The 12401-nt window shown below is 38.0% G+C and overlaps 1 protein-coding gene across 2 annotated transcripts in view; it reads right to left on the bottom strand.

The window, feature by feature from the left end:
* Positions 1–12401, bottom strand: part of LAMB4 (laminin subunit beta 4) — a 1139974-nt gene that overhangs the window by 750005 nt on the left and 377568 nt on the right. For both annotated transcript variants that reach the window (XM_044088495.1, XM_044088496.1), the window contains exons 9-10: positions 7005–7125; positions 4202–4390 (exon numbers count right to left, since the gene is read on the bottom strand). In XM_044088495.1, coding sequence (XP_043944430.1) covers positions 4202–4390; positions 7005–7125 — 310 coding nt within the window. The remainder of the gene's footprint in view (positions 1–4201; positions 4391–7004; positions 7126–12401) is intronic.

Here is a 12401-nt window from a genome sequence, read left to right as displayed (position 1 = left end):
AAACAAGGATATAGGGATTCTCCAAACACTGGATCCCATACAGTTTGGTTTTGTGAAGGGTAGATCATGTCTGCTCAACCTGGTCGACTTCTTTGAGTCAGTCACCAGAGCTGTGGATGAAGGCAAGGTGGTTCTTACAGCCTACCTTGATCTGGCAAAGACTTTTGATACCATTCCCTACTCTGGAATCATAGAAAAACTCACTAAGCTAGGCATCAGCCCCTATATCACTAGGTGGGTTGCAAACTGGCTCACAGAGAGAACCCACAGTGTGAAAGTAGATGACTCCAAGTCAGACTACCAACTAGTCATGAGTGGAGTCCCACAGGGTTTGGTCCTGCATCCTCTCCTGTTTGGTATCTACTTCCCTGAAGTCCAGGCCATCATGAAGGGACTCTGGCTGACAAAGTTCACAGACGATTACAAGTTTGGAGCTATTATTAACTCCCCACGTGATGTTGACGTCCTACAGAAAGGCCTCAATGAGACCAACGACTGGTGCCAGAACCATGGCCTTAAACTCAGTGCCAAAAAATGTGTCATCATCCCCCTTGGGAAAAAAAAAACAGTTCCCTTGAATTACCACATCGATAATAGTCCACTGAACACAGAAGGCTTTATAAGAGATCTAGGAACTCAAGTTGACAGCAACCTCTCTTTTGACCACCACATTGCCACTGTGGTCAGAAAGTCCTTCTATGTGGCACATCTCATTACTAAGGGTTTTGCATCCAGGAAGAAAGAGGTCATTGTCTCCCTCTACTCTTCCCTCATTAGGCCAATAATCGAGCACAATGCCCCATTTGGCATGTACCTCACTAGACACTTGCAACAACTGGAGAGTCTGCAAAAGTATCTCACAAAGAGGATCCTAGACCTTAAACATTTGTCCTATATGGACAGACTCAGAAAACTCCAAATATTCTCTGTCTCATATCATCTACTTAGAGACGATCTCTGCTTGACTTACAAAGCCATGTCTGACCCAGCTCCGTTAGAAATGTTACATCTAAAGAAATCCCAATCTCTCAGCACCACACGCTCCAAAGACCTAACCCTCATTACTACAATCAAGTGAACATGCTGGAGGGACAGGTTCATAACCCAGAGACTGCCCATGCTATGGAATAGACTTCCCCTACATGTCAAGCAGAGCACCTCACAGGCCCTCATCAAGACGAATCTTGATGAGTGGATGGGAAATAGAAAATTCACCCCGGGGATCACTCCAGTGGCTCTACTCAACAGAGGCACTAGGAACTAAGACTGGGTGGCACGATGCCAGGGTAATTCTACGGGCTAGGCTTGTAAAGGCTCCAGAGCCATTAGACTAGTACATACCTATGAACCTATGAACACACACACACACACACACATATATATATATATATATATATATATATATATATATATTCATATATATATATATATATATATATATATATATATATATATATTCATATGTATGTATATATATATATATATATATATATATTCATATATATATATATATATATATATATATATATATATATAACTATATATATATAGATATATGTGTGTGTGTTTTTGTATATATATATCTATACACACACACACCCCAGCAAATAGTGAAAATGCAAAACACTGAAGAAAACTCCAAAAGTAAATAAAAGTCAAATACATAAAACCAAAAAACAAAGGAAAACAAATGCTTTACTTTTGTAATCATTCATCGTAAAATAAATAAATAAGTAAATAAATGAAGGAAGAAAAAAATAGTACCTATATACATAGTTTATCTGAACAGTAGTACTGTTACACGAAAGACATTTTGGTATGGTAAAGTGCAGGTATGATATTAAAGGGTGACATGGTCAGGTTTATCACATATGAGTACACAGTGAAACTTATTGATGGCTCTAATGTAAATAAAATGTTGAACATAAAAATAAAATGAATGGAATGACTTGTTTGTTTAATTTTTGTTTTAAAACTGACCGCTATTTCATCAATAAGGGGGTGGCGAGATGAGGGGGAAATACCTTGTCCAGCTGAAGCATATGGCAAGCCCAGCTTTTCACCTGAGGCCTACTGACCCAGCTGTTAGAGCCAATTCTTATCCAGAAGTTATGGGTCAGGCTTGCTGACTTCCCCTTACTAGTATTCTTCTAACATGCTAGAGGCTGTTCTCCTTAGAGACCTCCTGTCAGTATGGGCATGGCCCAGCGTGAGACTTACATCATCTCTTCTGGATTTTCAAGAGCCAGCAAGAGCTTACCTGATGCCACTGGAGCTGGGAATTTTTCCAGGGTGGCTGGCCTGTCTCTTATGGTGAGCCCATTCCAGGATGCCCTGGACTTTACAAAGAAAAGATAACTCTCCCAGAGGCCCTGACTAGATTCTCTGTGATTGTTTGCATCACTGCACTGTGAGGTGCCCTACTCAGCTCTGAATTCAGGGATCTGAACCTGACTCCCTTTCGATTTGCTGAGAGAGATGGAGGTCATCACCCATTCCTTCAGAGTGGTGCTCTCCTTATTCTCAGAAGTGAAAGGAATTTATAAAGAGCCTACCTTAAGCCATATGGCTTGCACTAAAAAGGCTCTGCTCCTACAATGAGGTAATTTACAGTTCACAGAGATGTTATCTGCAATGAGGTAAGACCTCATTATAGACTAAGTTGCATGCCTCCAAATCACATTTATCACCACAATGTGCAGATCATTGCTGAGCTGTAAACCACAGTAGTAAGCTGCTGCTCATGTGGGCATTGGCATTCCCCCCACAGTCAATCTCCCACACACACACACACAAGTACACATTCACACCACATACTTCCTGTCTCTCTGACTTGTCTTCCATTCCCAGGTAACACCCCACTCCCCTGATCATAATAACAGTTTAAGTGCCATATGGCATACCTGTAGTTGTTCTGGTGGCTAGTTTTTCACACTGATACCTGTACTGATGTGTGTGCCATTAGGGTGCTTAAGTTTAGAGTAGTCCCTGGTGTCTAGTGGCTACCCCAACCTCCCCAGTCCCCATAATAATGTCAGTGCCACAAAGGCACTAAAGTAAATAGTCATCCCTGGTGCCTAGTGGCTTCATCTACCCCATACCCCCATAGTGATGCTAGGGCCTCAAATCATTGTCATCCTTGGTGTCTGGAGGCCACCCTGACCCCAATCCCTATAGTAATGTTGGTGCCATTACAGCATTTGTGTATAATGTAGCCCTAATGTCTACTGGCTACTCTGACCCCAATACACGTTGATTTCAGTGCCATAAAGGCACTTAAGTAAATAGTCATCACCAGTGTTTAGTGGATGCTTCACTCTCCAACATCTGGAGTGTTGTCAGTGCTGTGTTGTCAGTGCTATTACATCATATGAGTATAATGTAGCCTTGGTGTCTAGTTTGCTGACTCCACCCAGTCCCCATACCATGGTCACATTACGTGGTTGAGCATAGCATTTTGGCCATGTATTGTAATGTGCTGGAGGTAACCATGTTGATTTACACATCTGAGCAATTTCCTAAATAACTCGATGTAGAGATGCCTTCCTGTTCTGGGGGAGACAGCATGTGGCTAATTAGTATATGTCTCTCCTCCAGAGTGCCTCGTTAGCATTCAGCATGGCTACAGGGCCAATGCTACATGGTACTGCATGTCTTTGTGCTAGAGCACCATTCAGCCCCATGTTAGGGTGGTTGTTGAATAGCAACATTGCATAACGATGTGTACAGGGAGCTGAATATGTTGCAATACCTTCCTGAACCTCCCCCAATATTTAAGTAAGGATTAGATTCTTATGATGAGTTACTTGTTCAAAATATTATTAATATACATCTTTAAAGATATAAAACATGACAGAAATATAGGTGAAATCTAATTTATTTTTTGCTGCATTATATAAATTCTGTTTTAACAAGCAAAGTAACGTCTAACTCAAAATCTGTATGTAGCACTCATTAGGTCTCTAAATAACTGGACTTGCAAAAAACGGAGAGCAAAGGATATTAATACATATATTTTAAACATAATTATTCTACTTGAAAATACTTGGAAATAGAATAATATAAATTACATGCATCTAACTGTCAGAGGTTATAGTAAGTCTGCTAAATGTCAGTAATGTTAAAGGGTGACCGAGTAACTTGACAAACTGAACACAGTAGATAAGAAAAATAATAAAGAAAGGTTAAACTAATTACTTACGGATACATGCATGTGGATCAGAAATATGTCTCAGCGGATCTTGGTAGAAGTAAGGCTTACACTGCTCACAGTACTGTCCCATAGTGTTGTGCTGGCAGTCATCACACACACCACCGCTGACCCCATTATTAGCCTGGAACACAGCCATATCAAAATGGCATTTATTGGAGTGTCCATTGCACATGCATGCTATGAGACATAGAGGAAAGAAAACAAGAGAAAAGTAGTTATAGACTTCCCGGTTCTGTATTCACAGTGCAACAAAGCATATACCACTACAATAAACGTCATAGACAATATTCTGTGGGTACTAATAAAGAAGCTAATTCAGCACACTGTATAATTTTATACTATACAAACAACCCAAAAGTGAACAAAGTGATGCACGGATTGTCTTACCCAGCTTCAGAAATGCATCTCTGCCAGGCTTTATTTCTCCTATAGCAAGACAACATACATCTGTCTGCTTTTCATTATATTGTATATTATATGTGCTTCTTAAAGGATGTTCTTACAAACTGACTGCACGTGAACATGGGATTTTAAGCCTGAGACAACTCTGACAGCAGCTGTTGTATAACATGCACATTATACCAGCGACTCCTTTAAGAAACAAAATCTGTTTAGCAGTTATGGCTTTATTGTTATTCTTATTAGACAGTCATAATGTTAAGATATTCTACTTTGAATTCCAAATAACTTCAGGTGAGTAGGTTAATTAGATAGGTTCACAAATACATTTGAGAAGAGGAAACTCAAAACAAAGAACCAATCCCATTTTAATGCTTATTCATTTTTTTAGTTCTATTCAAATAGTTCAAATAAATGATGTAAACAACACATTCAGAAACTGATATGAGTAATATGTAAAAAACTGTATGGGAAACTTCAGGACTTAACAAAAAATTGTACAGAGTGTACAAACTGCATTGTGGTTTACTGTGCATAACAAAAATGTCACTGTAACAGTTCAAACATTCCTAGATTTTTGTAGATGAGCTATGCCTCATCTCTGAACATCATATATTAGTAAAACCAAGCCTTGAAAGTATGAAATATGATTCATGAACAAGTACTAACACTGGTAGTTTTGACCTTTTCTGTTACAAAGCAAATGGACAGAAGACTAGAGTTTAGGGTCACAAGACAGCTTTTAGCAAGGGACTGAAGATGAATTACTATTAATACGCTATCTCCAAATTTTGTCTGACTTTACATTTCCCAGTGCATTAAAGACCAGAAATAGACACCTTCAAACCAGATGTCCATCACTCAGTGCTTCAAGAAGAAATATTCACCAGACCACCACTACTACCTTTAGATAATTTCTTCTGAATCCTCAGCTAAATAACCTGCTATCTTTTAACAGAATCCTTCCAGTCATGAGAGTTGTTTGAATGTATGTTATAATCACATCTTTTTTTAAAGTAAATCAATTATGTGGCCATGACATGACACTGCAGATGAATTCTACCCCAGCTCTCTGAAGATTCAAGACAGATAAACTAATTCCAGAAGGGGTTCTGCCCATAATTTGATGTACACACACAGACATCTACAGACACATGCAGACACAGACACACAAACCACACACACACACATGCATATGCATATTATATCTTCTGACTCTTACTCAAATGACCCTAACAGAAAATGCCTTTTAATTAAGATAGCTTTCTAAAAGAAGAAATGTGCTATCTTTTGTAATCGGCAGACTGATGGTTGGCAGTCTTCCTGTGTTTGTGTGTGTAAACAGAGCTGTAGCTAACCTCTTGTGACGAGTAGCATTCCCTGATCTGGTGACCCAACCTTCAACTTTTACTTTGGGAGAATAAAAGCTCCCTTCCTTGGATTTGTGGGGAACCCTCCCTGTTTTTTTCCTTTTAATCTACAGCAGACTGCTTGCCACATATGGAGTGTTGCAGCTTTTCAGTTTTAACCACAGTTGCCCCCTTTGCCCCACCCTAGATGTGTGTGTGTGTGTGTGTGTGTGTGTGTGTGTTCGTTTTATGAAAGAATTGGTCCATACTTCTGAAATTATGCTGATTTTTGACACAGGTGATGAAACTCAAACATTGTTTATCAGAGTTTGCTTTGTATTTTTGGCTGTACAGTGACAAAACCTCTCTGTAAAGGAATGTGACTGGTGTTTGGGTGTGTATTTATACTTTTCCTTCCTCTAGGTATATGCTACAGTTGATCTTTAAACCATTAGTGATTGTGTCATCTTCTACATATCCCTGTTGTAGAGGTATTCCCAGGTATTGCAGAATTCAGAGCAGTGTGATGTGGTGTGGTGCTCTGAAGTGGACATCCACTGGAGAGAAGTGGTAGAATTGGGGATTACAGTCACAGGCACTCAGCAGGAGAAAATGCCTGACCCTTTTTATTCACCTGCGAAACATAAGAATTGCCCATATTCATTGCAGTCCTGCTTTGAAACTTTAAATAAATTCTGCACGTAAAATGATGTTTATACTGAGGATAACACAGTTGAATAAAACATTTTCTAAGTTTTAATGCTCACCCTTTGAGTAACTAGAAGCATTTGAATCTGGATAATATACTTGTCCTAGTTTCATGATTACAAAGTAATGCAGCACGAGTGGTGAGCTAACTGTGATAAATTAAAACCACTTCAGAAACAGGTTTGGAGAGAAATTGTAAGAAGTTTATAATATAGTATAATCACAAGGAAAGAATAATGGTCTGGGAGACAGCATATGTACTATCTGAGACAAGTTATAATTTCATAGACTGCTGTATTGCATTTATTTGGTAGAAAAAGTCATATTACTCTTACCTTTACAAGGATTTATATTAGTTCCTTCAGCAGGCCTCCAGGGAGCGTCATTGTAGAAGTCCTTACATTTCTCACAGTTTACACCATCTGTATTATGTTGACAAACACACCTACCATGGACCTATGAGGAAGACAATAAAGATGTAAAACTGATCAAAAGCAACGAGGCATGTTTAGAAGGAGTTCTGACAATAAAATGATGACAGTAAAGTATCTGGACAGTCAGTGCCTTGTAAATACACATTTTTTTTTCTAAAACATCTTCATAGGTCCCTGCCCATTGAATCTACTACTTAACACCTAATTGACCCATTTTATGGGCTATAGGAGCCAGGTATTCCCAGACTGGATAAGTGCCCTGTAGCCCATCTACACTACATTGCTGTATTACTTTCTGAAAGATATAAATATTGTCTACTGAATGTCTCACAACACACAAATCCTTAACCACTATAACAACCATGGTACAAACAGCCTTAGTTATGTCTGAATTTGTGCCATTTAAAAGACTAACAGTGATACACATGCTGAAGTCGCATGTAGTAATACATAATTAATACTGTCTGTCTTATACTGTCTCTTACTGCATGGTACTTACCTCCTACACAGCTACTAGAGTGTATCGCATCAGAATACTATGTGTCTGATGGCATGCCTTACTGTCACCACCTGCCACTGTGTTGTGATGTAAGAGTACAGTGCCTGCATAAATACTTCCCCATACCTTCTCACAGTGAATTATACTTTACTTTGGCTGAAAAAGGCTATGTTATTAATCAGTCTACTTACCTAATTGAAAACAATAAACAAATACATCGGAGTTTTCCATATACCTGTCCACCTGTCCATTACTGCTCCCTGCCCTCTGTGCTGTTATGTAATATGTATGTGCAGACTAAGGCAATGTGTACGACTCCTTAATATTATTACCTGTTCTGCAGAGTTCATATAAATAACTCCAACAGTACACAATGTATTTGGATAATACATGATAGATTTCTTACTGTTGGATAAAGCAGCTTAATAAGCCCAGCCCAGGCGCATCAGCCTGGATTGTACAGTTTTATTTGGAAGCTTATCTACTCATAATTGTTAAGGGAAAGGCAAAAATAAAAAAAAAAAAAAAAAAAAAGAGGAAACCCTTAGCACAACACATGAAAAAAAAATGCTTTGATTTTCATCTTTCCTTATCGAAATTTCTGTGGATTCAATGAAGGCTTCTCGAGATGCTTTCCTCATCATCCATGATATGTTATGGCTCAGTGCTCAACATCAGACTCTCCAGTGCAGTACAATAACTAAGTTCTTATAGACAATTTTGCGATTGCTGTCATACTGCTGTCATGTTTATTACCTCTGTGGCTTTGCAGAATGTCAAGTCTTGACCAATTTGCTCCTGCATTACTCTCCTCACTAAACCTATGCCCTGGATGAAAGAAACTACGATTTTTTTTGGGCTGTTCCTTATAGTACAGTAGGAGATTCATGCTTTTTAGTATGTCATTTTTGAACTTATGGAAAATGATTGCATCTTTGAATCAAAAATTAAAGTCTGTGCACTGTGCTGTTTTAGAATGTCAATGTATTAAGTCAAACATGCAAAGCTGTGAAAATATACTTTCTTAAGGAATAATTTGGACACGCTTTTAATGCTAGTATAGAATATATTTAAGCCAGCTGAACTGTGGTGAATGTAGCCCCCTTCACCTTTAGGGGGTTCAGGAGCCTTGTCCCCTTGCACAAAACAGTTATTTGGTTAATAGTGCCTTACTTCGATAATTCTGTTCTTTGATGTGTTTTACATGTGAGAACAGAATTTGAAGAAAAAGTCCTATCTCTCTCTCTCTCTCTCTCTCTCTCTCTCTATATATATATATATATATATATAGATATAGATAGATACATACATACACATATGTGTACATGTAAATAAATATATATTTATATATATGTTTTTCATATGAGCGAATGCTTTTTCAGATTATGAATAACAGTGAGTGCTCATATGATCAAATATTTTCAGCAGGGTAAGGGAATTTGCCCTTACTCCACTGTTGTATGACCTTGGTGTTGGTATATATCATTAGCAGGAAGTGTACAGGGGGATTTGCCTCCCTGAAAAGTAAAATTAGCTTTTACTTTACTTGTTTTTGATCATTTTAGATGCAATCTGCAATACTGTCTGCAGTTCATTTTTTAAGAAATGTTCTGAACTTCTGCAGAGGTGTTATGCCCAAAAGATTTGAATGGCCACATGCTTGATCCAGTTTCCCACCATTTGTTGTATGCATTTCCTGTTGTAAAGAAGCATGATTTGCTAATTTGTTTTTCTTTTCATTTTTGGATAATAAAGCAAAATATATACAACTTAAAAAACAACATGATGAAGAAGTAAATTTGTCATCTATGCAGTGATTGATGCCTTTCCTCTTGCAGCTCTCATACTTGCTGCAGCATTATTCAGTATATAGACAATTATGCAGGCTTATCTTTACCCTCACAGCTGTTCATAAATCACAATACTTCTCATGCAGGTCAGCAGGCTGGGATCAGATCATTCAGGCCAAGACTTCTTACCTAATGTTAAGCAGCTGCAGGCTAAGTGCTACATGATGAATAGCCAAGCTGCATTATCAGATGTTTCTCTAACCTACTAGTTAGGGAGGAGAATGTGAAATCAGGGCACCTGATCCTGACCCGTGCAAAGAAGTAAGTTGACAAAGACAGAAAATGGTTGACTAAGGAGATATAAAGACATGCTCCTTTTGGCTTATAGTCCAAATCACCATTGCTTGCCTGACTCGATTTTGCTGCCTGCTTGCAACCAAAGATAAAGTAATTAAAAAAATGACTGAAGTTAATAAGTACGTGAATGAAATCCTAGACGTGCTACCACTGACAATCCACTTGTAATTCAGGATGCCAAACATTTAAAAACAATATACAAAGTGAAACACTTTATTAAAACTGTTGGAAAAGCTTAAAACACATCTGCAGAGCCTAAGTTACAAATCACCAGGATAAGCTCTTTTGGCCGTAGCCTTCTTCAGATCCTAGTTATCTGAACTCTCTCTTTGTGAATTAAAGGCAGTCTCCACCAATCATCATACATTTTCAAGGCAACACCTTTTTTCCCAGCCTATCGGAAAGTCATCCAATTATTCAATAGACTCAGGTTAAACCTCCATTCTCAACCAATAGATCTCACTTAAAGAGACATCTTCCTTTTAGAACAGGTTTCAGGGCACTACCTCATTTAAACCTGGAGCCCAATCTGCTCTTGAGTTAATAATCCAGTTTCCCTCCACTATCTCTGTTCTGTTCCACCACCTCTGTTGTCTTCAAATATCCATTCCAAAACTTTGAACTTAAAAGTATTTGATGGAAACATTAATATGTGGTTAGCCAAAGCATTACTTTTAACCTGGTTCTGTATATCTCACAGGGGATATAAAATCCTCTCTTTAAATTGTCAGTTGGTCTTCCCTACATAATAAGCAGGGCAATTGGAACAGCTTGCTAAATAAATAAGATGTTTGGTATTACAAGTAGTCCTTAAAACAATAGACCTGACCTGTTGTAGGATGACACAAAGAATTTGCTATATCAATAGAAGCACAAGCCTTACATTTTCCACATTTGAATGTTCCTTCTTTTTTACTTTTATTGCCACGTTCTTTGGGGAAGCCATCTTTACCACATAATAATCTCTTGATGTTCTTTCTGTTCTTAAACAGAACCTTGGGACTTAACTTACTATATTTTTCAACCCTTCATCTTCCGTAAGGCTCGGACAATATTTTCTAATGACATTACATACCTGTGGAGTATCAGTACTATAAGTAAGCATACATCCTGTTATTTGGTGGTTGTGGCCTCCTCATGAATCTCTCCTATTTTCTGTATGTATCACATTTGCAGAGTAATAAGGGCATCCCTTCCTTTTTCTTAACTCTTTAATCCAATGCAAATCCATCATTTTCAGAAAAACTCCTAATGCTAAGATAAGACTTTAATTTCTCGTGTTCTGAGAAGAATTCAACATCCTTCATACTTAGTCTTGATAGCCAAGTTGTTTGATTCTCCATGATATTAGTAAAAACAAATCTGGGATGCATACTACTTTTATGCAGGAAATTATTCCTCCAAGTTTCTTTCCTATGTACGGAAGTTTCAAGGCCCATATCAGGATCTAATCGTATCTTTACATCAAGGAACTCAATTTCCTCTTTAGGTACATTAACTATAAATTCTAAAAAGGAGGTGGTGGTATTAAGTTAATTAAAGAAACCAGACAATTGAGTATCATTGCCCTTCCAAATGATAAAAATGTCATCCACAAAATGGTCACAGAAAACCAAATTCTTGTCACAAGGATTTCCAGCATTCAGAACATTCTCAGACTCCCATTGTGCCAAAACCAAGTTGTAGTAAATATTGGCACAGGGGGTGGCCATAGCTACCCCCCAACATTGCCAATAGAAATCACTTCCATAAACAAAAATATCATTCTCCAGTACCAAATCTAGAAGTGAACATACCAATTCAATACTCGAAAGAGCCAAAGATGCAAATGTGTTTAATTGCTTCAACACCATATTAGTTGGGCACTGCAGTGAGCAGACTGCATATATCCATAGTAACTAATAGCAAGTCAGAAAAATCATCAATCCCAGTCATCGTCTGGTATACTTTTTCCAAAAACCTGGCAATATCCTTAAGAATGGTGGTAGCCCTGGGTAGTAGCTTATTTATCTCTTCCTCGATAAATATAGACAGAAGTTCAGTAATCCACCCTTTTCCTGACAGAATTGGACACATGGCAGGGTCTGTCTTACTTTTATGGATCTTAGGTAAGCCACTTATAGATGGCATCATGGAGGGAGTTACTTCAAAAAAATCATACAACTCTTTAGATAGTTGTCTAGTCATAAGCATTTCATAGACAGTATCACGTACTTCATTTATTACCTTATCTACCTCTTTCCTGGACACCTTTCTGTACTTCCTGGAATCATTTAACATATCCTCCATCTTACTCTGATACTGGACAGAATCCATCACAACTACTGCTCCCCACTTGTCAGCTGGTTTACTTACAATGTCATCCCTTTCGGCTAACTGATGTAAGGCTCTTCTTTCACCAAATGTCAAATTATGAAAATGTTTATTGCTATGTTCTTGCCTTAAAGCAGCTACTTCATTTTCACATAGATGAATAAACAATTCCACTCCTGGATGGTTCACAGGTACAAAGCTACTAGGTTTCTTGTAAATAAACTTGACTTGTGTCCCATTATTCCCAAAGATATTTTTAAAGTAATATTTCTTGCAAAATACTTGATGTCCAAAACAAATTCACTCAGTCCTGGGTGAAGGGAGGGTAGGAAAGATAAG

This window comes from Protopterus annectens, chromosome 11.part0 (genome assembly GCF_019279795.1).
Source record: "Protopterus annectens isolate FY-2018-M chromosome 11.part0, PAN1.0, whole genome shotgun sequence".
In the NCBI taxonomy this organism is placed as follows: domain Eukaryota; kingdom Metazoa; phylum Chordata; order Ceratodontiformes; family Protopteridae; genus Protopterus; species Protopterus annectens.
Note: the sequence above shows the minus strand (reverse complement) of the source record. Positions and strands in the feature narration are given on the sequence as shown.